At 39.2% G+C, this 27,906-nt stretch overlaps 2 protein-coding genes across 4 annotated transcripts in view; both read left to right on the top strand.

Annotated features, from left to right (window-relative positions):
* Positions 1–13,963, top strand: part of IQGAP2 (IQ motif containing GTPase activating protein 2) — a 130,303-nt gene extending 116,340 nt beyond the window's left edge. For all 3 annotated transcript variants that reach the window (XM_082335410.1, XM_082335412.1, XM_082335411.1), the window contains 9 exons: positions 340–472; positions 3,743–3,845; positions 4,752–4,893; positions 8,338–8,425; positions 9,307–9,519; positions 10,886–11,046; positions 11,901–12,044; positions 12,944–13,052; positions 13,546–13,963. In XM_082335410.1, the coding sequence (XP_082191536.1) occupies positions 340–472; positions 3,743–3,845; positions 4,752–4,893; positions 8,338–8,425; positions 9,307–9,519; positions 10,886–11,046; positions 11,901–12,044; positions 12,944–13,052; positions 13,546–13,659 (1,207 nt within the window). In that variant the 3' untranslated portion in view covers positions 13,660–13,963. The remainder of the gene's footprint in view (positions 1–339; positions 473–3,742; positions 3,846–4,751; positions 4,894–8,337; positions 8,426–9,306; positions 9,520–10,885; positions 11,047–11,900; positions 12,045–12,943; positions 13,053–13,545) is intronic.
* Positions 13,964–18,886: 4,923 nt separating this feature from the next.
* F2R (coagulation factor II thrombin receptor) lies at positions 18,887–27,124 on the top strand. Its single transcript, XM_082336576.1, has 2 exons — positions 18,887–18,981; positions 25,704–27,124. Exons 1-2 carry the CDS (start codon positions 18,894–18,896, stop codon positions 26,894–26,896), a joined length of 1,281 nt encoding a protein of 426 aa, XP_082192702.1. The 5' UTR covers positions 18,887–18,893; the 3' UTR covers positions 26,897–27,124.
* The last annotated feature ends 782 nt before the right edge of the window (positions 27,125–27,906 follow it).

Genomic DNA, 27,906 nt, shown 5'->3' with positions numbered 1-27,906 from the left:
GGGGGTCTTTCTGTGGAAATCCTTTCATAACTTCTAGAGCACTAAATACAGATTTCTCTAAGTGTTTAAAAATTTACCTATCACTCCTTGTTGAATAAGGAGAAAAAAAACTTACCTTTGAAACAATCTTCCACCAGCTGTCCAGGAAAGATGGAATGCTTTGTCATTTGTATTGATGTGTAAATGCATTGCTTCCAAAAGGTTCCTTCAAACACTAAGTAGACTGCAGATTATAAAAGAAATATGATGCATGTCAAAGCCTTGATTGTGTTTTTTATGTAGGCTAACTAAAGTGAGTTCATAGGGAACAATTATTGAAGTCTTTCTCATTTCTCTTAGGAATTTTTTTCAAGCAGCATGTGATGTTCCTGAACCAGAGGAGAAATTCAATATTGATGAATACTCTGACATGGTGACCCTTAGCAAACCTGTAATATATATCTCCATTGAAGAAATTATCAATACCCATTCAGTAAGTCAATGAAAATATACTAGTCAGCAGACTGAAGTGTATAGCTTATGAAATACTTGCAACAAACAGTCTCTGGGGAAGGCTTAGTGTTCATTCTTCCTTTTGAAATAATTTCTTCAGTTCACCTCGGAAATGGTCTCGAATTTGGGTATTAGATTGCATTTTTCCTAGGAGACTGCTTCCATGTAAAAGCATTGTCCTGGTTTTGTCTGGGATAGAGTTAGCTTTCCTCCTAGTAGCTAGTATAGCACTGTGTTTTGGATCTAGGATGAGAGTGATGTTGATAACACACTGATGTTTTAGTTGTTGCTGAGCAGTGCTTACACTAGTCAAGGACTTTTCAGTTTCTCATACTGCCCTGCCAGCTGGGAGGCTGGAGGTGCACAAGAAACTGGGAGGGGGCACAGCCAGGACAGCTGACCCAAACTGGTCAAAGGGATATTCCATACCAAATGAGATCATGCTGAACAAAAAAACTGGGGGTAGTTGGCTGGGGGGTTGCATCCGCTGCTAGGGAACTGGTTGGACATCGGTTAGCAGGTGGTGAGCAATTGCATTGTGCATCACTTGTTTTCTATATTTTTTATCATCATCATTATTATTATTTTCCCTTCCTTTGCTGTCCTATTAAATTGCCTTTATCTCAGCCCATGAATTTTACCTTTTTTCTGATTCTCTCCCCCATCCCACTGGGGGGGCAGTGAGTGAACGGCTCACTGTGAGTGAACAGCTGTGTGGTGTTTAGCTGCCTGCCGGGTTAAACCACGAGAAACATCATCTTGAATAACAATTAGAATACAACATTTTCTGATGGAAGGGAGCAATGTTTTTGTTCTAATCTAATGTGACATTTCTAACTTATTTATAGTTACAAATGCGCTCCTGTCTTGGCTAAGAAACTGACACTAATTTGAAGAAGCTCCTTTGACTCTGGGAATAGAGGAAAATTTAGTGTATTTCATGACTGGCATTCTGTCATATGTTTTGTTGCAAGCAGATGCAAATGTCTGATTTAGAAGGACTGAAGCTGTGGCATCCTGACAGTTCTTTATCGTGGGTAAAGAACAGATTATGTAGTATGACTCATTAGGGTGTAAGTTAAATGTCTACCACATGGTCCTCCTAAAGCTGGGATATTACTATCTGTTTCCTGGCTTGCAAACAGTCCCCTGCCCCCTGCCTGCCCCCCCAGCCCCCCCAAAAAACAACACCCCCCAAAAAGCCCACAAACCCCACAAAGAACCTCCCACAAATGGTCAGATACACCATGGAAAAGGTAGAATACCCAACTCCCAGTACACCACATTACAAGTTAGCTTTATTCAAGTGAAAACTAATAGCTTAGTCTGCTAAACACATATTTGCTGGATTGTCTTTGTGCCTATTCTTTCTTTCAATTTTTTAAGACATAGACCTATGCCTTCGTGTCTATGATCAGTGGTGGTTACATTTAAACACTGGTCTTGGTCAAGTATTCCTTTTAGTGGGTCTGTTGCACGTCTAATATGTTATTTGATCCTAATGTGACAAAGTATTACCATGCAATTTTACATTAGCTGATAAAATACTCTACAAAATATAAAGTAATTTAATGGAAGTAAATTGCCAAACAAAGGAGGTCAAGGAGATGGTCTTTTTTGATAACATGATTAGGCGCACTTGCCTGCCTAGAGGAAGCAAGCAATTAAGGCTGAAGACTGTACATTATCTGCATGCAGTATATTTACCAGGTGATCCTCCTTGTCTCATGCCACCTCTTCCACCAAAACTCCTCTAAGAGACTGAGCCTTCATCTGAGTTGTCTTCTCCCACTGCACCTTCCCTGCAAGTGGAAATTAAACTTTCCATTCTGGTCATACAGTTAAAAACAGAAAATTATTTTTAATAACACGAGATGCAAAAACATTATTTGTTGTCATGTGTAGCTCAGCTTCAGAAAGTTCTCAAATCTGCCCTCTGTCATCATCTCCCGTGGCACCTGCCTAAGCTTAATTCTCATGCACACCTCTGTAGGATGTAACTGGAATGAGGGATCTGTTGCATTTGTCAGCTTTGTTTTTTTGGTGCTTCCCCATGTATCTCTTGCCTTCACCCCAAAGAATTTGTTCTGTGAATGTCTTTTTCATTCTGTGCTTGTATAGCATCAAGCATGGTGGAGTTCTAACCAATACACATAGTGTTTCTCAGCAGTTCTCACAGTATCATAGTCAACATTATGTACAGTATGGAGTAGCTGCTGCACATAAGAGAGAAACTTATTTTAAACAAGTTAATGGTTATGGGCTTATAATGCTCACTTCTGTCTTGTAAGTATGTCTGAAATGGCTTTCTTTTCTGGACATAGGCTTTTTAGTTGTCAGTAACTTTCTAGTAACGAGTAACTTTTGACTTACTATAACTTGCAGTGTTTAATATACTTAGAATCTTGGAGGTTTTGCCTACCGTGCATGCTTTGCTGTAGCTAAATTTTAGTGAAGCTTGGTGACACTGTCTTGCCATCAGTCCTCCAAGTAAGGAATATTGCTTCCATGGGGAATGGACTGCTGAATCTAGTGGTCACTAATGCTGCTGGCTTTATCTAACTCAGTATGAGGTTACTTTTCTCACAAAAAGCAAGAGCCTGTTTTCAAGAAAATGTTACTGCCCTGTTCATGCTCTGTATTAACTTGGCTTACCAGTATTTTTGTGGCTTAAAGTTTTGAGAATGTGCCCAGGTGCAATGGAAGTTATTGTGAATATGTTCACAAATCTCCTGCTAGTTCTAAGTCTATTAGAAATTGTGCAGCAGGTGTTGCATAGCTGGTTTCTCACTTACAAAATCTAGTCATTTCTGAAAGGTATCACTGATGCTATTGTAAGCTACTGGAATGGATATACAGAAAATAAGTATCTTTCTGTGGACCACCAACCCTGTCTTCATTCCTTTGTGTGCTTAGTTCAGAATGCAGCACTGAAATGCTCTGCTTGGGATTACTGCCCTTTACATTGTGATACTTCATTAGTCCTAAAGGCAAATCTTAAACTTCTGCTCAGCTGTGATGTTCAGCACTCCAGAGACAATTGCCGGAGGAGCACGGCAAGCTGTCTTACAGCAAGAGCAATTATAGACTCATAGTCCAGAACTGAGCATGCTTCCCCTCCTTGGGTCCTCCATAATCCTGATCACACTAGGTCTGTGTTTTTCAGCATTTAGTCTACAGATTTATTTACAAGTATAAAGACACTGGGAATGTTTTTTTGGATGATGACTTAATTTACATTTGTTTATAGCTACTATTAGAACACCGGGATGCCATTGCTACAGAGCCCAATGATCTGCTGAACGAATTGCTGGAAGGCTTGGGTCCTGTTCCTGACATAGAGTCTTTCCTTGGTATGCTGTTCTTCATCTTTATGGTTAACTTCACTCTAGGGGCAGAATTAAATGGGGGCTTGACTTACATACTCTTGTGTGTCTCATAGTGACAGCTTCTTCATTTACTATAGAATTCTTTACTGAACAATCTTTATAACATTGCTCCTTATAGTTGAACCTTCTTCTAACTGCAATATTCACTCTAAAGATTAATGATGTGATCCAAAATCCAAACATTAATAATATTTCAAGCAGAATGATCCAGTTGTGCTCAAATTGCACACAGAAAACAAGTGAATTTTAATAACCTGATCTTAAGATTTGCTAGTGTTGGCTAGAAACTTAGAAAAAGGGCACAGAGAATTCTTAAAACAGCCATTTTTTATTTTGACACTTAATTATCCAAATAAAAATGAAGTTTTAAAAATTATGCAAATTTATTAGAAAGTTATAAGGAATAAATGTGACTGATATTTAACTTGCCTTAATTGTAGTAAGATGTGAACTGTTTAGGAAGTAGCTAGGATGTCATGGATAATACCAGCTTTCAAGTGAATAGTTTGTTAACATAGCTGCTGCTCTCTCATTTTTCCTCTATCAGTGCATGTTAGGACAAAGGATGTTAAATTGTTTGCATTCTTCTTTGAGAAGAAGACATGTGAGTCTCTTGCACATCAGTAGCTTGAAAAGCAAGAATTGGTGGCATTTCCAAAATATTCTAACTGGGCTTATAAATAGCAGGCTTATGGTTTTGGTTATTCAATGTTCAATAAAAGACTGCTTCTAAATGGTAGGAGTGGGTATGCTATTTAATAAACTTAATATTTCTGATGATTTACAGTGATTTATCTAGGTTCTTGTTTCCTTCATGCATTGAATCATGGGAAAGTGGGCAAACTTGAAGTAAAAGATGTTTTCTTACAGGGGAAGGAGCTGTTGATCCCAACGACCCCAACAGGGAAAGCACGCTGAATCAACTTGCAAAAACAGAGATTTCACTATCTCTGACAAGCAAATATGAGTTACGAGAAGGTGAAGATCAGGATCTCAAAAGCCTGATGATAAAGTAAGTTTTGCTCAAACCCCTATATTCTGGCAATGCTATTTGTTTGTTTGTTTATTTAAAAAAAAAAAGTTGCTTCCACCCTGCTGCCCTGCCTAAGTGCATTTTTGAGGGGCTGAGTGCACTCAGTTTTCAAAAGCCAGTTTGTGTTCAGTGCTACTTAAGCTTTTATAAAAGTTGGAGAAACTGTCAATTCTGCCAGAAAGTTTACAGAAAGACAAACATACTGCCACCTGTGTTTTGGACTGTGACTGGATCATTATCTAATCTAGTAAGTTCTTTTCCATGAAGATCTAAAAGTATTCTGCTTTAAAATGCCACAGCCTTGGGAAAGCTAAGACAAAAAGCTGTCTAGCTTTGGTCCATCCCCATAAGGGATGGACAGTATCATACTGTCCTCTCCTTCCCCTCAAAGGAAAACATTTCCTTGACGTACTGCTTGGTTTGAACAGGATGCGACTGCCACTTCAGCAGGAATAGTGCAAGCTTTTACCCAGGGAAAGAAAATTGTTCTATTTGGTGAGCAAATTAAGAAATGGCTACTGGGACACCCTGGGATATAGGCTACTTTATAGTCGAAAATATTTGTATAAAAGCACTTAGTATCAAACTATTGGTACCTCTCTTTTGAAGTTATTTCAAGCTGTGCAGAAAAAGGACTGATTATTTAAGATCCTGGTGCTTCCTGAACAAGAGAGAGAATGGGATGCTGCTCTCCTCTATTATCATGTTTATTTTTACCCCGCAAGTGTGAAGATTAGAAGTTCACTTTAAAGGAAAACACAGCATTAGGATTGTACACCTTTGCAAGCACTAGGAGTGTAGATACAGGCTGTAATTCAACTCTAATCTGTTACTTTTTTTTTTTTCCAAATAAAAAAATCAGTAAACTGAATTTATTAGGTAATACGTGAAGTTTTACTTCTGAAGAAAGCTCTTAGCTATAATGTCTGTAGTAAGTAGCGCATTTTCTATAAAAGCCATAAATTCCAGTTCAAAGTCTGGAAAAAAAATCTCATTTTAAGTGCAAGAAAACTCTTACTATTTATCCTAAAAGGAAGAGGAGTTTTTCCACTGTAATTGTGCATATTTGATCTGAATCTCAAAGAAGAAAACACTGAGGGTTTTCTGTAACTTGTTATCAAATATAACTTGAGATCTAAAGTAAAGGGACTGCAATAACAATGTTGAATTAAAACTGTGTTAGTCAATTGGTATTCCAGAGACCAAGGCTCTAGAGCTGTTCCCAGGCTGATTTTGTAATAAGGATATGCCTGCTGCTGTCCCTTTAAAAAAAAAAGAAGCTTCCTGTCCTTTTTTCCTCTGTGTAGGCGTGAAATGCTACCCCTTAATGGAATCCCTAAAAATATGAAAAATCAAGGCCAAAAGAAATGTCTTTAATCCTCTACACTGTGTGGAAATATGTTGAAACAATAGCGTGAGAATTAACAGAAGAATTTAATCTCTCTATTGCATAAGTGTTTTCAAGTAATATTTCTCATATCGTGAGGAAATTTAGTAAATAATCTGATAGAAGAATAATTAGCAACCTGTGTTAAATTGCAGCAATATCAAAAGTTAAAATACTTATCGCTGCCTTTTACACAAGAGATGTGTAAATACACATGCTTAGCTTTCCTACCTTAGCTGTAGAGAAGTCTTTTACTGCAGCTGTGAAATGTTAGGCACCTGGCTAATATTCAAGTCACAGCTGATTCCTCATTTCTCTGCTACTGACGTGCCTCTTCTGTAGAAACATTGGTATATTTGTTTTTTAAATGGCTTTGTTAAAGCTCCTGTGAAGAAGCCCAAGATTTGCCGGTACCCCGGCAAATGTAAGGTGCCCAGTCTGTGTTGTTTGAGTGTGCAGGTGCCACATGCTAAGTGGCAGGTGAAGGGGGAGGTGTCCAGCCCCAAGCGGGGTGTTTCTGGAAAACAACAGAGCTGGGCAGCTTTGGTACACGGAGAGAAGAAGCTGAAGGGAGAGGAAGTGGAAATAAGCCTCATGTCTTATCGGCCATATCAGCACCTGTTTCTAAGGCAGTGCATAGAACCATAACACTGTCCCATGTACATTAATGTAGACTGTGGTGGTGACCACCAAAGACTGACAAAGCTTGTGTCAGGTAGAGAAAGCCAGCAATGTGTTGATGTAGCCCAAGCGAACCAACTTTAGGAAACCTTTCTGGATTTGTTTTGGGTTTGTTTTTTGTTTTTTGTTTTTTTTTTTTTTTGGGGGGGGGGGGGGGGGGGATGTTCGGGGTTTATATTTTGTTTTGTTTTGTTTTGTTTTTTTCCCTTGCAAACTGGAGGGGATTCCAAGAGAGTTTGTGAAAGAAAAATACATTTAAAGCAGTTCTTCAGAAGCTGTTGAATGCGCTTGAACCCCTCAGAGCAGTTAACAGCAGCTCTGGATAAGCAAACTAGTTTCCAGGAGGTTTAGCAGGTTGCCTCCTAACATGGAAGGAGCAGTGCTTCAGGTCTGCCTGTGCTGTCAGTCATTCCGACCTTGCTGCCCCTTCCATGGAAGCTTGGATCATACCCAAATACTCAGTGGTTTTGGATAATGTTGCCTGTATGTAAGTAAATCTTTTGTCCCATTTCATTGCATTTTTATGAGAACTTCTAGTCCTGAAAACACCAACAAAACCCACAACTTTACATAGGTAAACTATCATTTTAAACTAAGTCATGAGGTTTTATCGCAGAAGTCTTGATCCTATTTAGGCATTTTCATAGGAAACTTAAGCTGCATCCTCAAGTTTCTGTTAATTTTTACGAATAATGAGCTGTAACCGTGTCCTCTAAACTAACAGAATTCTGTAGCAGGATGTTCTTGGAAGTATTATGGATGAAGAGACAGCAGGAATGAGATAAAGTCTTACCAAAAAAAAGAATGGGTTTACATATCAGTGCGTAGCAGCTTCCCTTTTTTAGCAAGGAAATACTTCTTGTCCGTTGCCACTAGAGAAATATCTGCCTTTCAGTGGTGTGCACAAATGCACTGCGTCAGATGTAAAACCTCTTCAGAAGTCCAGCAGTTTTGAGTGCATTTCCTCTTTGTTCAGTAAACATGACCCTTAATGGAACCATACAGAGCTCAGATTTTGCAAAATTACATTCCTATCTGCTGTTTTGTCATGATCATAATAAAAATCAACATGTGAGTTGTTGCTTGGATTTTTATTATGTTAACAGTAACTGTTTAACTGTTTCCCAAAATGAAAGGGGGAAAAGTATACATGTATTTCTCTATTCAGACCCGTGTAGAATCCAGATGCTCAAAATTATTAATGGAAGCTCTGAAACATAAAAAGCTAGGAAACATAAACATTACCAAGTATCCATAATAAAGGGGGAGCTTGCTAGTTTTACTGTTGAAGAAATGAAATGCACAAGTGGTCAAGTGACAACTGTTTTCTAATATCCGTATATCCTTTTTAAAAGGACCAAAAGACTTATTGTGGATGTGATACGAACACAGCCAGGGGATACACTCTTAGAAATATTAGAAACATCAGCCACTGCGCAACAGGTAAGTGCTATACTGTGTCTGAACAGGAAAGAAAATACATATTTGTTATAGCTGTTATTATAGCCTTAACAGATCTCTGACAGCTTTCTTGACTGCTTTACAACGATGAAATCATTGTTGCTGTTTTTAGACTATTCAGATCTATAGCCTTCAAAATGTGAGACTTGCAAATTTATTTTACTATATAATTGGTAACAGTTTCAGACGAAAAGAAAAAAAAAGTCTTGCTGTCAACTAGCATGACTAGAATAATTTTTTTTTTTTTCTTTACATTTTTTGTCAACAGGATCTTTTCTCTCCTATGTCATAATACAATCAAATAGCCTGGGATGAATCCTCCTTCTAGATTTCTCCCCCCCACACACACCCCCCCAAGAACTTCAGTATCTTAACCTCAAGTTCCCTGACACCTAGTTTATTTGCTTAAGCAATACAAGCAAACATCTGCCTGGGGAACTGCTGCTATCCTTGGTATGGGAACTGAGTGGGAAGAGCTCCCAGTTGAAGACTTCCTTGTAGATACTGACACACAAAGCTACATCTCAATAATGTGCACATTTTAGCTTACCTCAGGGTGCGTGTATGTTGGGGACACCTGTGAGATCTGGACAGTCTTCCCACAACTAAGTGAAGTCATTGAGTCATCTGACTGATTTTAGACACATTTTGATTAACTGAAACACATGTCTAGGTGTTGTGCTTAGTTACTTAAGGTACATCAAAAAGCATAGTAAATGGAGCATTTTCAGACCAAAAGGATATAAATAAAGTCTGCACCTTGATTCTTGATAATCTCCTTTGAGAATTCAATGTACTTGAATACTTAACTGTTACCATCAGCTGGAAAATAACTGTTCTGGATTTTTTTTTTTTTTACCCAGGAATCTGAGCACTTGAAACTTGTAGAAAAACGTGCCATCTTAGATTCCAAAACTCCAGAGAAAATGAAGCACAGTCAGTCTATTTTTGAAGATGGGCAGCTACCAATAGAACAAAAGAAGAGAAAAATTCAGAGAAATCTCCGGACATTGGAACAAGCAGGACTAGTGTCTTCAGCAACTAAGTACCAAGAAATTATAAATGAGATTGCTAAGGTAAATGGAACATGCTTCCCTGTATATTGATGGTTTTTAGGCATCTAGCCTAAATCCATTCCAGCTAGGATGTACAATATACATCTTCCAGAGAATGCTACACTAAATAGCCGAAGTATCCACATAAGAAAAAAAATCATATTTGTTTGCTGACAAAATAAGTGAAAGACAGTAGTCTTATGCATAACTACCTGAACTGAATAACATACAGCTGTAGACTGTTATCCAGATTTGATATTGATGCTATTTTAACTTCTCCAGTACAATGTGTTTCAATATAGCTTTTTCATATTTTAAAAGGAATCAGAATTACCCATCAGTGTTTCAATTAATAATTAATGTAGTCTTGGTAAGGTTTAAAAAGACTTAAAAAACCCAAAACATTATCTGATTGCTATTAAGACTGATCTGTAGTGATTGGGCAGAATACAAGGAGAATAGTGGGCCAATGTGGTGCCCATCCTGGGGCTGATAAGGCACCAGGCCTGCTGTGTACAAATTGGCACATCCTGTTCCAAATCCACACTCAATACTGGCTGCAAGAATCTTAGTGTATTGGATTATCTTTAATTACTCATGAATAATATTGGATTATCTTTAATTACTCATGAGTAAATTACTCATAGCTCACGAGTGATTTACATATTACAAATATCTATTTTTTTAAAGTTGCAAATATATTTGAATATATAAATGAATAAATTACTCATGTGAGCTAAGTCTCTAATATAATTAAGTATGTCATGTTGCACCTACTCTGAAGTGCAATTTTAAAGCCCTGCTCAGTTCAGGTGTCTGCATGTGCTTCTCCTTGAGACAAAACCATTCTACATATGTATTCAGTGCCCTATTATTTTTTATTTCTTTTCTATAAGCCCAGATGCTTTGTTTTGAGCTGTTAAGGCAATCTGAAGATTGGGATGAGCCTTAGGACTGGAAGTTGCTTTTATTTTACTTTTGACTACCTCAACTCAACCATTACCTTCAACCCAAGCTCTAGTTTAGCAGTAGCTAGTTCTTATCTAGTAGAAGCCCAAGCTCTTATTTCCGAGGCCTCTCATCAGAAACTAGCTGTCAGAAAGCTTCCATTTATAGCATGAAGATGACATTTTCCTTATGACTTCTGTGTCTGTCATGCCATATCACCACTTGTATACATGAGTAGCAATGTGATTATTGTCTTCCATACAGTCATGTAAACTGTAGTACTCACTACTGGTACCGTGCTCATGAGAACTAACATGACAGTTCATGGTTTCTCCCAGTAATTTAGTCAGGTTGTGTAATTACAGATTTGAATGGTAATAAGCTGAGACTTTTTAAAATATCAACTTAATAAACTAATTACATTAACAAATTTATTTAGGATATCCGGAATCAAAGAAGATACAGACATCATCGGAAAGCTGAATTGGTGAAACTCCAGCAGACTTTGAATGCACTTAACTCCAAGACAGCATTTTATGAAGAACAAATTAATTATTACAACACCTATATAAAAACTTGTTTAGACAACCTAACAAGAAAGTGAGTTGAGTCATCTTGTCTTTTAATATTTCAGTGTGTTTTATCAGAAGGGAGAGCAGGTGTTAGTCCGTAGTTGAAAGTTTCGATTCCAACAAATTGATAATCCACAGATTAAAAGCCCATGGGTGTTGTCACTGTGACCTAAATCAAAACCTGGAAAGTAGCATCTTGCATTTATTTAAAGCTGCCTTAAAGAAGGAGGCCTGAGATGTATAGGTGTTTTCAATATATTTAACTGGTGCTACTTTGCAGGTCCATTAGGACACTTTGAATTCATGCAGCTTTGGGAAGTAATTATTGATTTTTCTTCCTTCATTAAAAGGACTTGGGTTTGTCTTTAGGACGGAAAAGGGGGAAATAAATGCCTAAAGAATTCTACTTTTCAGGTATGATGCAGTTACTCGAGAGCAAGCCCCCCTGCCAATGCCACTGAAGTGTCAAAATGAAAACACTTTATTGATATGAACAGGAGCTTTCACAGTGCATACCTCGTGGGTCCAAAAAATGAACTCTAATGGCCAATCTTATTTAACACCTATATCACTGTATGCTTACAAATTGCTATTTTAAAGTGACAATTGTGGACTTTTTTGGATCAGGGTTGCATTTCACAATGGAGTTTAAATAAGTGCTAAAAAACGTTGATTCAAAATAATTGCCAAAATGTTTAGACTATTCACTGTGTGCTAAAATTCTCTCTAATTCTTAGATTTGTTTTGAATGTTAATTCTGCTCATTAATAGCAGTTCAAGACGGCAAAGAGTGAAGGAAAGCTACATATGGCTAGAAGAGTAGTTGAAGTATAAAAGACCTGGTAGATAAATCAAAAGCCATTTTTCTTGTTCTCTTCCTAGAAATTCACGGCGGTCAATTAAACTAGATGGAAAAGAGGAGGTGAAGGGAAGTAAAAAACTGAAGCAGGCCTCATTAAAGTACACAGCTGCAAGACTGCATGAAAAAGGTGTCATCCTAGAAATTGAAGATCTTCAAACCAACCAGTAAGTGGGATATAAAACAATTCAGAGCATTTTCTAATCAACAGCTTCTTAAGGGTCCTGGCTTTTGTTAAAAGAAATCATTGTAATTTCCTGTGCCACACCTAAAATTACCTCAGACTTTTACATTCAGAAGAATGATAAAGCCTAATCATCACAATTCATTTTTTTCCTTTGTACCTTGCTATACTGTTACCTTGGGAAAATATTTTAATAAGCCTATTTTGGTATTACCTTAGATGAAACTAGGACAAGTCCAGCAGCACACTGACTTTTTAAGCAGTTGTAGCAGTTATTTTTTTCATTTACTGACCAATCACTTTCATGTAAATGAGTAAAGACCTGGTTTTCTGCACTTTATCACCATGGCAAGGTGAATGAATGTGGTGTTTTAACATCCCTTTTGTATCTATCCATTTTGAGGCCGCTGTAGTGAAAATCTTCCATCCTCTGCACCCTTCCATCTGTCTTCTGCATGGAAAAATGTTTTGCAATTTTTTTCCCAGTGGGTTCATCAGGTAGAGGAAGCCAGATGAGGCAAACTGAAACCAGAGAAGGGTGTGTACATATCTGCAAGGAGACACTCGCGCATGGCAGAATGAAAATCTGGCTGCCTCATTCCTATGCTGTGGACATCTGGTCATCTTTGTTCCCTGAACTTCCCACAGCCCATTTTTTTTTCCAATAAAAAAGACTTGAGAGCTCTGCATTCCATGCTATATGTACACCAGAAAGTCTCCAAGAAGACATTGCAGTAGGGATGGAGTGCTTCATTTGACACTATTTACACTGCTTATGGTCAAAGTTCTTTTGTGTTCTGCATGCTTTTTCCCCAAAACTGTCTCTGGACTATATAAAACCACACAGCATACATAATCAGTTACCCTTCTTTTTGTTTTGAGGTTTAAGAATGTGATGTTTGATATCACACCTGGAGAAGAAGTCGGCGACTTTGAAATCAAAGCAAAATTTTTGGGGGTTGAGATGGAAAAAGTGCAGCTCCATTTCCAGGTAGAGTTTGAATTTCATTACTTTGCTATATAGTCACAGTTGCATTTCCTCTAAATATAAACTATTTCAGATTTTTTTTATACGTATTCATGAACTATTCAATCAGCATAGAGCAGCAGATCATGTGGGGAATAACTATATAACTTCCGTAGGATGGGTACAGTCAGGTTAGTGTTTATATTAGGGCAACTGCATGAAACCAAATGCCACATTAGTTCAGTGGCAAGCAGCAACTATCATGAGAAGACTAAAAGACACAGAAAACAATATTTCTACTGGTTCGCGGTTCCTGACAGTCTACGATTTGAGATCTAGAGGGCATGTAATGTTTTCTACACCTATTCACTAGTTGCTTGCAATTGTTTAAATTGTTTAAATTGTGAAGGACCTGGTTTGAGTTTGAGATGGTTATCACATGATGAAAATGACCCCATCTTATTGCTGTAAGGTATGGATTCAAAGAGAGACTAATGATTTTTACTTCTGATTACAGGATTTGCTTCAAATGCAGTATGAAGGTGTGGCTGTAATGAAAATGTTCGATAAAGCTAAAGTGAATGTGAATTTGCTTATATTCCTGTTGAATAAGAAGTTCTATGGAAAATGAGTGTCTTCAGATATCATGGACTGCATCTATCAGTGGGAAGTCTATTCAGTATTTTTTTGCTTTTAAACTTTTCTTTGAAGTTTTTCATTGGATGCTTTTTAACTTTAAAAAAAACCCTAAACAACCAAATGTTTGGAGGAATGTACACGGTGCCTTTTCAGCATTGATAATGAAGCAGAAAAATAGGAAACAGATTAATTTAAACAGTTCCAGATCTCATTGGTGTTGGTACCTTAAAATCAAAATATTGTTTAGGACACTCAACTATCACGGTTGTATGGATATTAAGGCAGGCAGAAATCGATTTTAGTTGAATATATAAACCTCTTCCTATTAAAACATTTTAAAATGACCTCAGATATATTATATAGTTCTTATTAGAATTTTAAGTATTTACCAAAAGAAATCCTAATTTGTTTCTAGGGGATAGCTTGGGCAACTATTTAGTTACATACTAAGCCTATTTTCTGGCAGTTGTCAATTTTAAAGCAAACTTATTGTGCAATTCAAAAAATTTTATAGGTAATTATAAAGTTACAATAACGTCTTACTGTACAAAAATATATTTTGTGATTCATTCCTACTAAATGCACTACTGCCTCATGTAAAATGACATTTTCTACTTTCACAGCCTTCGGAGTGGCATTGGGGAAATCTGAATAGTCAACAGTTGCTGTTCAGTTTGAAGTATTTGAATACATAAATTGTACCTGTCTGTCTTTTTTGTAAGAAAATAAATGCAATAAAATCAGTATTTAGATTTTTTTTTAAATATTCTTTGGAGATTGTTCTATATGAAATAAACATTACCTAAAAACTGGCCTGGTTTCTAAATTTCATTTAAGAGTCATTAAAGCAGCAATCCAGATGGTAGTGAAAGAACTTCTTTCAGTGCTTTTATAAAATTGAATCTAATTAAGCTTGATTGTCCTCACAGTACACTTTGGGGAGGTTGCTCAGCAGTGGAGACTTCATGGCCCTTATGCCTTTGAACATGATGATGATTTTGTTGATGAACTACCAATTATATTTACAGAGAAAAAGTGTGTACAGTAGGTAATGTGATAAATACATAAACCAAGAGGAAAATATTTCCTACGCTCACCTTCCTCATGACAAGCATTTTAAAAGATGGTCAGTGATGCATTCTAGAATGCATTGTGAAAGCAAATATGAAACAAATATTAATTCTGAAGGTGGAATAAAACAGTGTAAAGTCAGTGGCAGGTATATAGACCATGAGTTTAGTTGGTATACTGACCTGTGGTATTATACAAGCTGAAAAAATGATTGCACTTAGTACAATATTCACTTATGCATGGCATTAAATTTGAACACTTGACTACTTTAAAACAGCTAATATCGCTAATTAAAAAATAAACAGCTCCTATGTGCTTCCATTTTTCTTCTAGCTAGTTATCTATAAGCCATTTTAACATGACAGAAATTCTGCAGTATTAATGACCCAGTTCACTTAAAACATGGCACTGAGAGAATTCAGATCAGATCAGATCACTTAAAACAGCTGGATGGGAAGGTGAAACCAGAACTTTCACTTCTGAAGGAGAGAAGTTAATTGTACTTTAATACAAATTAAACTCGCAATCTTTTGTTCCCCCTTTTTATTTGTAACAGACTTGACTAATCCCTACATATTTTTTTTTACAAATTCTAGCTGAGTAGGTGAGTCTGCACAGGTGGGATGTTGATCTGAAGACCAGACCTTTGAGGTAATGTGTCAAAAGCCTGGAGTCCTGCTGCTGAGACATACTAGAGCCCCACAGCCTTTGTTGGGAGTAAGTCACTCCTGGATATGCTGTTTTATGTAACACACTTGACACATCGAGTGGCTGCTTAGTTCTAATGCAATCAGCATGTTCCTCAGCTATTTCCTGATGTACGCAAGCTTTGGAAAGCTTATTTGATTCCCAGGTAATGACATGTATGAAAGGCACAGTCTGTGTGCTAGCACTCATGTTCCAATCGTTTCTGGGGCTTCCTGCTCTTCTAGTGCACATCAAAGTGTAATTTCCATTTAATTTCTTTAAACTCCTTCAGAAGCTTTTTTCCTAATTAACTAGTTCAGTTTAGGGCCTTGTCACTGAACAAACAACAAACCCTGCTAAACAGGACTGACCTCAATGATTCCGACCTAAATGTAAGACAGATGGTAGTACCAAGTACCATGCAAATGAGCGAAGTAATTCTGTGCTCACCCACTGCTGTCCTATACCACTGACAGCTACTAAATGCAACAAAAAAGAAAGGCTTTTTGGAGGCTGCTGTAAGCTGCAATTTAGGGTCTTCAAAGTTAGATAGGACTGGATGAAACCAGTTTCATTCATGAAACAGTCTTGTGGAAAGACTTGCATTGCTGGTGCAAAACCTGGGGAATAAGCCAGTACAGCTGAATAGAGCCTATGCATCAGTTGTCACCATAGGAGAAAATGCATCTTTCCTTTAAAGACTTGCCTATCTCTTAACTTTGTCTTCCTTAACCAGTGGTAGTGAAAAGCTATTATAATAGGCAATAGTCTTAGCCTGTTAGCCCCACAGTTTGCATTTTTCTACTGCATCTCTTTAGAGTCGACTAAGAGTGCTTGGCAGCTACCTGAGTTTATTTTGGAACTTATCCATTCTGATGGCGCTCCAAAACTATCCACAAAATTGCAGAACATCTTTCTTCTTTGGCCAAGCAGACAGAAATACCGTCACAAGCAATAGCTTTGTTCTGTTTCACTTTGTGCTTATCTGCAAACCTTCTTCTTTAGCTGTCTTTTTTTAAAAAGAATACAGGAGCAACACAACAAACTTCCCTCTAACAGCAAATCCAAAGAGCGACAGTCACATTTGATTTCAAAAAGTTCATAACTAGACAGACAACCCTCTTCCCAGAGGACTGGTTTTGCCTCTGAGATATGCTTCTAACCTCATCCTCTTTGAGCAGTAACTACCCACCCCAGGCATGCACCAGGGTAATCCATGTATGCAAGAGCAGAAAACTGGCTTCTTCACCAAACAGTAATGATATACCAATCTTATGGGATAGTTGTAGGCTTTTTTGGTAGACCTAGTGTGTTTAACAGGAATGAAATTTCATCCTGTAACACGCTTCTGCCAAAACACAAAGCTCTGAAAAAGGTGCAGGGGGTAGAATTAAAAAGCGGTAACTGGTAAAAGCTTTAGAAGTCATGAACCTCCATTACAATCAGGTTATCTACAGAGGAAGTAGCAAGCTGACTTTCGTAACTACAGGATACAAAAATTAACTTTGTTTCCCATGTGTGGACAGAAAATATAAGAAACACACAGAGGGTTTTTTTCTTTATTCACTTGCTATATTTATAGTAATCTAATTTACAAAGATGAAAGGACATAGCCCTATGACTATTCCTTATATCTGCAACTAAGGTACTCCCTGCAGATACAATCTGAGTTTTCCTTCATATCTTTCATGAATTCTGCAGGCTGGTTTATCCCTCAAGCACTGGCCCACTGGTTAAGGCTTCTTGAAACTTAAGAAATACAAATACTTAAAATCCATGCTTTTCCAAGGTCTGGTATAACATTTGCAAATACACACTTATTTTAAGAAAGACTGATATTTAGTTCACTTCTATTTTGGGTTTAGAAATTTTTAAGTGTTACCTTTGGGTATGTTTATAGAGCTGGGAGACTACAGGAATGCCCAAGAATAGCTTCACTTTCTGTTCCCAAATAGATGAAAAGAAATTATCTCTGATTAAGGTACTTTCTAAATAGGTGAAGAATAGTTCATTATTAAGTATAGGTGTTTTATGTGGGTTCCTGAGTGTGTTTGGGATGACAGAGCTGTAGGAAGGCTGGCCAGCTGTAAAACTTTTATTTATTACTGCCCTTCCTCTACACAAATTGGAGTCAACCTTAACAGTGCTATAATGTAGCAAGTGGTAGGATTGTGGGAAGAATATCATAAAAATGTAAAACTTAACTGGGAACCAGTACTTGCCATCAGGAGTATTTATTTTCCATGGTTTTTACTCTCAGTTAAGAGCAAAGGTCAGTGCTTCTGCAGTAATAAAGGCACTTCATACATATGAACAAGTTCTAAACAAAGGTTTCCTCCCCCTTTTTTGTCTGTATTGCTGTAAACAGGATATACAGTTCAGGACGGAACAGCATACCCGGGCAAACCACACAGTGCCCATTTGTAAAGCTTTTGACAGTGTTATAGGCCTAAGAAATACAAAGCACTCAAACCACCAATGGAATATATGTTTTCAAAGACAGACCCTAAATCATAGCTGCATATTTAACAAAATATTTTCCTCTATAGCTTTCATACAGGTTTCAGTTCAACCAGCTCTTGATTCATGAGCAGCTCTGAAGGACAGAACAAGCTTTCCTGTCCAAGGCATGCGCCACTGGAGTTCGGGAGTGGCACCGCTTCCTCGGGGGTCTTGCAAGAACAGACAGAAGGACTGCAAAGCTGGATAATGAATGACTTTTAGGTCGTCCTGCATTTGTAGAGCCATCAGCTGACTGAACCCATGCAATACAAGCAAGCTTTGATGTTGTCTACTTTATACAAAGCAGATCTACGTATTAAGGAGCTTTTCTGAACGAGCGTGATCTTTCAATTATGAGTAATGCATTGTAACTGTGCTCCTGTGGGGCATTACCAATTTGGATTGCACAAAGAAAATTTGGCAAACTTAGCTTAGAATAATTCCTTGAGAGTAACCCTTTGTGCTGCACCTCCTGCCTTCTCACCCTGCTCGAGCCCACGACCCCTTCCCGTTTCTCAGCTGGGTGCCAGCCCTTTCCGCTGTCGTTTTCGCAGCGCGGGGGCTGCTGGCCGCGCTGTCGTGCCGCGGGGGCGGCGGGCCCTCCCCTCCCCCCCTTCTCTGCCCTCCCTCCCGTCGCCTCTCGCTGCCGCCGAGGCCCGGCTCTCCTCCCCGCCCCCGCGGCGGGCGGTGCGGGGCGGGTGGGCAGCCCCCTCCTCCGCCGGGGCGGCGCGGCAGGAAGGCGCCCCCGCCTTCCCTGCCGCCGCAGGAAGCCTGGACGGCCCCGGGGCGGCCCCGCCCCGGCCCCGGCCCCGGCCCCGGCCCCAGCCCCAGCCCCAGCCCCAGCCCCAGCCTGCCGGCGGCGCCTCGGCTGCACTCGCGTCCCCCTGCGCTGGACGGACGGACGGACGGACGGACGGAGGGAGCGGAGGGATCTGCCCGCGGCCCGCCCCCCCCCGCGCGGCGGCCATGGGGCCGCGGGCGCTGCCCGCGCTGCTCTGCGCCCTGGCCGTCCTCGGCTGCCCGCGCCCGCCGCCCGCCGCCGCCGCCCGCCCCGGTGAGTCGCCGCCCCCGCCCCGCGCCGGGGAGCTGCCGGGGGACGGGACGGGAGGGGACGGGACGGGAGGGGAGGGCAGGGACGCCCCGGCCCCGCCGGGCATGAGCGCTCCCGTCGCGGGTGGGGTCGCCGGGGAAGCGGTGTCCGGGCGCCCCGGCGGGCGCCGAGCGAGGGACGCGGCCGGCCGGCGAGCTGCGGCGGCGGCGTTTGCCGTGGCAGAGGGGAATAAACGAAATAACGCGTTAGCGCACGGCATCGTTGGCCGGCACGTAGCCATGGCAAGGGACTCCCGCTTTGAAGTTTTAACTGGAGCTTAGGATCGCGTTTTCTTTGGCGTTGTGAAACGCTGCTTTAGGTTTGTTCTCGTAGCAGTGGCAAGAGAACAGGCTAAAACATAAAGTTAGCCTGGGTAAAGCAACGTCAGACAGATACTTTTTGAGAACTAGTTTTTTGAATAAAAGAAATGTCATAGATCTGAAATGTATAGATCTGAGAAAGACGCAATTCTACAGGTGAGGTTAATGATGGTGAAGAACGGTTTACAGTTGTCGCATGGCTAAGGAGGCAGCCACGCAATAGCAAGTTATGATGGAAAAAAGCGACCAAGCTGGTGAGATGTGCTGGTGGACTTCCTTAAAAAACTGGTGTTGCCTTTTGGTAACAACTTCAGAAGATAGAGTGCCAGCTGAATTTGTAGATAGCACAAAGTTTGGAAGATCTGCCAGCACGAAATAGGTCAGAATATCCACCCCAAGTAGATGACCTTGAAGATGGTTATTCAATTAGAAACAGACTAACAGGAACATCAGTGCTATAACTGGTGAGACCATGGATCCATCTAGCTCAGACCTTGTCTGACAATGCAGATGCTGAGGGAAGGAAGGTAAGAGAAGACATGCATGCATGTAACCTCCCAGTTTCTGGTAGGGGTACAACATTACAAAGGGCAAGATTATGCATTTGTAGATTTGCAATGACTTTTTCTGTAAAATTCAGGTTAGCATTTCTTTCAGTCACACAGTGATCATAGCGCTGCTGTGCAAATAACTTAGCCCCATGAGATGCCTGCTGGGAAGACTCAGTTCAACCTCTATATAGAGAAAAGGGCTGATTAGAGGAACAGCTAAGGGGACATTTCAGAGCGTGGCATACTTTGACTACTAAAAGGAAGGCTGAAAGGGGGCAGAGCTAGTGTTTGTAATTATGCTGGGAGGGAAGTATCAGAGAGGGCAAATAATTTTGGCTAAACAACTTTTTGGCACAAGGACGAGTGGGAATGAAGTGACCACAACCATGTTCATATTGGAAGTCTAAGGAAAATGTCCTTATAAAGAAAAGGGGGCAGAGGGGTAAAAGACAAACTATAATATTAATGCTAGAAAAAAGATTGTACTGTTGGATGCTATTCTTCCAGTTTATGGAAACATTCAAACTTGTTTTCCTGCCTTCTGCAATTATAGTCTTCATTAAAGAGCACCCTGAATTACACTATTTATTTGCTGCTTCATTAGGAAATAATGATTGAAATAGTTACTGTATTATGTCACTAGGAAAAGAAAAATTCAAAACAAGTTACATCCTGCACAGTAGAACTAATAAAGCCTGGCCATCTGAATATGTCTTATGAGGTCTGAACCTGCCCGGACTTTCCTTTGTTGGGACACTGATAGCTGAAGAGAGCAATGTTATCATTGCTTGAAGCCAGCACCTGTGGTGAAAGCAATTGAGAAAGGAAAGCAAAAAGGAGCAAGCATCTGGTTACAAGAATACAATACTTGAGGAAAATATGTTCAAATGTTTGTAACATCACTCATGTAATATAATAACGGATTCTGTATAAACGGAGATGTAGGCTAAAGAATATTTTTTTAAAGACAATATGGTGTTTATTTTTACAAAGGCAACTAATTGTCATCTGTCCTACAAGATTGTGTCTTACCTTATTTATAAACATATCTAGCATGAACTTCACATTCTGCCTGTGAGTACCTAATTTATGGGCCACTGAGTAATTTAGATTCTAGATGCTTATCACTGTGGATTATACAAAGGGGAGATAAGAGGAACTGGCTTTTTGCTATAAGCCACTGGTATGGGTGCAGCTGTCATCAGTAATGCCCAGAAATCCGTATTAATAGTTGTCCAGCAGCACATAGGGAACATATTTAATTGGTTGGCGTAGGAGCCCAATCTTTAGTTTTCCACCTCACAAAAATAGCCCTTGGGACATGAGCATGGCTGGTTTGTAACATCCTGTGCAGATTTATGGGTCTACAGAAATACTTTGAAATTTTTCTTCTGGAGCTTAAGAATGCTTTTTAAGATTGGTTGAAGCCATTATATTTTTAGCTCTCTACTTCTGTCACAGAACAGTATGTGCAGTAGCCCCTCGCTAGAAAGTAGACATGAAAGGAAATCATAAAACAGCTCTGTGTAAAAAAAAAAAGCAATGTCTTTCAGGTTAGAGCAGAATATGCGTATGCTGATCGTGAGACCAACAATATGTAGTACTTGATGGGAAACAGCACAGTATAGATTGTTAAAATCAAACAATCCCAAACTTACTGAGATTTCTATGTAATTTCTCTATGTCCTTGTTGGAGAATCAGTGCAAAGACCACAGGCAGTAAAAGAAAACTTCAGGCAATTGGAGTATTGTACTGATTCTATGTAATTTTTGCCTTTCAAAGTCCTTATTGGAAGAAGAGGAAGAATTGTATATAGACTGTTCAGTGTCCTGACTGCACACCACGAGGATAAAACCTCAATGCTTTATCCCGCCCTTTCTTTGTTCTTAGTTTTTTATCTTGTTCTTTCATACCTATTTATATTTTACAAGTACTTTGATATAGCTGTTAACTCTGTCATATCAGCAATGAGAATACTATTAGTCATAAGAACAGTAATCCACCAGGTGTGACCTCTTCCAAATAGATCAGGTGACAGTCTAGCAAAAATAGTATGACTGTTTGAACATTTATGATCATTATACAAGCTTTACCTCTGTTTTCCTAACAGATTATTTTTATTATTAAAAATTACTTAAGCTGTAGTGAAATAAGTTTGAGAGACAAATGATATCTACAGCTTTAAAACAGCTAGAAAGTAACATCTGACAGATTCTGGTAGAGCTGTAGCTATGTAAGAGTAGTTTTAAAACCTTTTATGTAGAGCTACTGTATTGTCTGTCTGGTACTATCCCAGCTTATATGTAATGCCTGTTTCCTGTTACTGACCTTTATGTTTATTGTCAAGGTGCATTAAGATCTTTTGAAATAATATGACATCATTTCATTCTCTTTCCTTCTGTGTATAACTCTCTGATCATTGACTTTTTCAAATAAACACTGACACAAAAGGAATCCAGAACCTCAGGACAGTAACTATCTTCTGTTTCAGAAGTGCACTATTGTTTTTTCTAATAATACACAGACACTATGTCATGCAAACACACAAACAGCTTTGCAAAGGAAAAACAACTGATATGTGGCTATCAATCTTTTAAATTAAAATTAAATTGAATTCCATCAAGAAAGCTTCAATTTCCACTCTCTATATTATCAAGTGGCAAAGAAATAGCAAGTTTGAGGTCTCATTGCATTTTTCCATAGAGCTGGCTTTCAAGTAGTACCTTATGTCATCTTAAGTTTAAGGTGGAGACATGGACTGAGCACAGGCCACAGCATCAAGGCTGAGTTCAACTCTGAACTTAGAAAGTCTTTGCTTATACAAAGAACATGTAGTTTTCACCAAGTTAAAGTATTATTCCAGAGAATTTTAACTAAACTAAAATTATTTATGAAAAGTCCTGAATTACTGTAATAGGATTCTACTTTTTGAAAAGTTTGATAACGGAGTAATGCAGACTCTAAGTCCTTTCATCTAAGAAAGCTGTAAATAAGTTAGCTCCAAGAATTCAGGATATAATTCAAATTATTAGCAATGTTCGAGGAACTATAAGCAATAGCTAAGACAAAGGTCAGTAGTCAATAAAAGGTAACTGGCCCAATCATCATTTTTTTTCTTTAGCCTATTTTCATACTGCTCTAAGTTAGGAGTCACGGACAAGAAGTGGGTTAGATTTCCACCAAGCGCTTCCACATTAAGTGGCTTAACCTCAGTCATTAAGGGTCAGTGGCTGGTTTGCTCACTGGTCCTCAAAAAGTGAGGCACTGAAGCGCTTGCCTTGTGGCTTCACTGCAGCACTGCTAGCTCAGGTGAGGCGGCACAGGCAAAGCCCTTCAAAGTTCAGAGATAATGGGGATGGGAGGGGTGCTTGCTGGAAGCACCTCAGTTACCATGTCATGCAGAGGCCAGCTTGGCAATACAGCTCCCGACTCCAGACACAGGATTACCGTCCCTCTCATCAAGTCTATTTATATCTGTGTTCCCCAAAACATGCCTTCCTCACATGAAGCCATGTCACCTCTTCATTTGGTTCTCCACATTGTTCTTCAGTGGTGGAGAGACCAAGAAGGACATGTAGACCTGTGGGGACTAAGATAGTCATTGTCTCCCATTTCAGAAATTTTCCATTTTAGAAATGTCTGTGGAAGAAATATATATTCACAGCATTCAAAGTCTTGAATTCATAGAACTTGTATGTACTGGAGATAGCAGAGGTACTGTTCAAGCTTTTTTGTGACTCTTACTAATGTTTTTACCATGGAGACTTGCCTCTGGGCATGAGAAATTAGGTTTTTTTCATTCAAGTATAATTACAATCCTCCCCAAAAAGGTGAATACTGATGGTGTCAGCTGTGACAGATTTCTATTGCAATGATCATTAAGTACTGGAAATCATCTAACTATTCGATGCCAGCCACAGGCGAACAGATGAATCTTGGCCACAGACTGGTTAGAGGTGTTACATATAACTTGTGCTTCACCTGAACTGCTAAACTAGGAGCTGACTCCTTGAGCCACCCAACTGCTTGGACTAAACTTTTAAAGTAAGGTTAAAGATTAAGGATCTATAGTTTTGCTTTTTGTTAGTGATCTCTTTCAGATGTCAGAGTAGACCCGTGTATAAATTGGTTTAGTGCCCTCCTGTGCGAACACTGAACCTCACATACTTCTGTGCATTTGGGTTTCTGTGTAAGTACTAAATTGTTCCCACTGCAATCTATGCAACAAGCTCCCAGGCTCAAATTCTCATCTAGCCTCTTTTTTTTCTGGCCTGCAGAAATTGCAATCTAGTCACTTTGCGTACAAAAATCATTTTCTCAGACACTTCCCCTCTTTTGTCCCCTCTGCCCCCAGAACGCTTCTGTGACACAGCATGATACATACAGCACAGCAGCTTTAAAAAATCGCCAAATTTCCCTACCACTCCTCTGATCTCCCCCCACATTCAAGTCTGAATTTCACCAAAATTCAAGCTGGGCAGGGCCCTTCTCACACAGCCTGCACACAAAGGATGGTAACTGCCTGCTTAAAGCTGCAGCCACTCCTCTCTTTGCCATCTGCCTCCTTCAGATGCTTTTGTTCTCATCTGCATAAAAAAATGGTTTGAATTACCGTAGAACAAATAATTGCTTCTAACAAATAGCATCTCAGATGGGTGAATCATGCCTATGAACTTTCAGCTCACTGATTTAAGTGAACACACCTTCATTTTTATTTCAGTTGCCTAGGATTCAACGAAGGGTCAGTTGCACAGCTAAGGAGATGAATGATTACTTAAGTAGTAGTAACTCTTGTCACTTCTGTCTGCCCATAACATATTTGAATTTATCCTATGCCTAACTACATTAAGCTGAAGCTGAAAACTACAGTCTTCCAAAAGAAGCCTCCCTACAAACAACTTTTCTGAAATAATGTCTGAAGTAGCTCTTTTAATTGTTTGTGGGGTTTTTTTTTTACATAAATAAACCCATACCACACATTCAACATTTTGTAATGCTAAATTTCAAACTCATTACAGCTACATTCAAAAAGCAGAGGTACCTTGTCCTGAGACTTTTTTTCTCAGTCACAGCCACCGAACCATGCTGCAGAAGACCCAGCCATAGAGGAAACACTAGTGGCAGGTTTCAGAAGTGCCCTGAGGGCACACTGGACACATGCTGTCCTCAATGATGCACACTGTAGGGTAGGATAAGTAGAACTGGGGAAATGTTTCAGTGCAATCTGTGGCTACATGTCTGATGTGAGCAAAAGGTTGATCCATGTCCGCCTTGAAAACTGCATGCAGACTTCTGCCATCTGTCTTGATGGGGGCTGTCAGGATGTCTCCAGAGCAGAGAAATATCTCAGTAATTTGATGTTTTAATTGCACTTTAACTTTTTGTTACTTTGGTGATGAGTATTTCTAACAGGAATTTTGTGTATGAAACCAGGATTTATCCCAGCATCTCATTTCTTAGAAACTGTATGAAGGGTTTAAGAGTGGCAAATTTACTGTTGTATTTGTGTTGAAGTAGCCCAAAGAGAACATAGATGAGACTGGGTCCTTAAGCACAGATAGAGTCCCCATCATAAAAAGCTTCCAAATTAAGAGATAGGAGACAAAGAAGGACATCTTACCCAAACTTGTAACAGGAGCTAAAACAAAAAGGGCTGGACTAACATCTGTGGGCAGTCTGCGCTTTGAATCAGGAATTAACCATATTATTTTGTGTTGCTAATATGATCTTAGCTTTCCTTTTTGAAATATGTTTTTGCTTCCCCATAGCATGTAAATATTTGCTTATTAATCTTTATACTTCCTTATTTTTCAGCCTTGCCATATAACAGCAGCATACCACGGGCCAGAAGTTTTGTTCTCTCTTTCGTAAATCACCAGGATGACCCTATACCTACTGAAGGTGATACTGAAAATGACTCAGAAGTCGGATCAGGAGCCAATCAGACTGGATCGTTCCTACGTGAACAACGAACCATATCACTGCAAACAGCAAGATACCTCACTAGTCCGTGGCTGACGCGTTTTGTTCCTTCAGTTTACACCTTAGTGCTTGTGCTGAGTCTCCCTCTGAACATTACAGCAATACTCGTATTTCTGAAAAAAATGAAAATTGAAAAACCAGCTGTAGTATACATGCTGAATTTGGCCCTTGCGGATGTCTTGTTTGTAAGCGTGCTTCCTTTTAAGATTGCTTATCACTTTTCTGGAAATGACTGGGCTTTTGGACCTCAAATGTGCCGTTTCATCACTGCTGCCTTCTACTGTAACATGTACTGTTCCATAATGCTTATGACGAGCATAAGCTTTGATCGCTTCTTAGCAGTGGTATATCCCATGCAGTCTCTTGGATGGCGTACATTAACACGTGCCTCGCTGATTTGTTTCATCATATGGCTTGTAGCAATAACCGGAGTTATACCTTTTCTCATCAGAGAGCAAACAATGGAAATACCCAAGTTAAATATAACTACGTGCCATGATGTGCTAAGAGAATCTGAACTTCATGGCTATTACCTCCACTTCTTCTCCATCTTCTCTTCTGTGTTTTTTGTAGTGCCATTTATAATTTCTACTGTCTGTTACGTGTGTATCATTCGATGTCTTAGTTCTTCTACCATTGTTGCACAACAAAATAAGAAGACACGTGCAATGCTCTTGTGTGTGGCTGTTTTTTCTGTTTTTGTTATTTGCTTTGGACCAACAAATGTCCTCCTATTGATTCATTATATCCATTTTTCTTATGACAACAGCTTAGAGTATCTCTACTTTGCCTATCTACTCTGTGTTTGTATCAGCAGCATGAGCTGCTGCATTGACCCCTTTATTTACTACTATGCTTCTTCTCAGTATCAGAGACAACTTTTCAGCCTCTTCCGCTGTAAAGAGACTTTAGATCCTAACAGTAGTAACAGCAGCGGCCAGTCAATGTCTACCGGTAGTAGAAGGACTACGTGCTCTACTAATGTGAATAACAGTGTCTACAGGAAATTACTAGCAATGCATTGAGATAACCTGTCTTACACACGCTTAATTTTTAGACAATTTCAGACAAAAAAAGACTGTATTACATCCAAGAAATGCAAAACCTTAAACCAAGTTGTTGTACAATACATAGTTCTACGGATTCATTATAGTAATGCACAACTAAAATTATAATTCTGTATATGTGTGTGTATATATATATATAGTATATGTAAATAGGTTAACGTAGAGGGGAAAAGTAATTTCTTAATAATAGTTTTTGAGTGTTTTTCAAATAAACTCCTTTTTTCAGACAAATCCTTTGCATTGTTAGCTCAGTTTATTGTAGGGGTTTTATGAAATCCCATTTTAGGATTTTGAACTGTATCAGGTTGATTAAATTCTTTCTTATGGAACCACTCCGTCTATGCAGTACTTCCTGAAGAAAGTGAAAATATCCTTCCAGGCTTTTTTTTTTCCCCTGTTTGTCATTATTTCTGGAATTATCTTTAAACTTCATTTTCTTAGCATTATTTTGCATCTTGGACCCTGCAACTATTTTTTGTACATTTTTATACATTCCGCTTCAAAACAGTATGTTTTTAGGAACGCGAGCAAATGAAAACCAGCTATTGATTAGTGTAATGTGTCAGGGGAGATAATTCTCAGCAGCTGGAACTAGCTTTTCTTTTGGTGTTCCTACCGCTAGTGTACGCTAGGCATCTTGGTTAGGAATGTGGTGTTTTTCACAATTGATTTCACAAAAAAAATGTGAAATTTTATTTCACAATAAATCAATGTTGAATGGCTCTCCAGAAAATATACTGAAAAAGGCATATCCATCATCTTGTTATGCAGTTTGCAAACGTGCGCTTTCTTGCACATGGTTAATCTTCGTGGACATGTTTAGGACTTGGAAATACCCTTTATCCCTGCCAAGTCTGGATTTTTTTATATTTTACATTGTGTCCACATCTACTGAAACTGCTGCAGTGTAGAGCCCAATAACTAACTTCATTCTGTGTAGCATTCTCTTACTTCAAAAATGCTAAATC

The sequence above is a fragment of the Platalea leucorodia genome, assembly GCF_965183815.1.
Source record: "Platalea leucorodia genome assembly, chromosome: Z".
NCBI classification, from domain to species: domain Eukaryota; kingdom Metazoa; phylum Chordata; class Aves; order Pelecaniformes; family Threskiornithidae; genus Platalea; species Platalea leucorodia.
The sequence above is the reverse complement of the archived record's forward strand: the minus strand, read 5'-3'. Positions and strand labels throughout refer to the sequence as shown.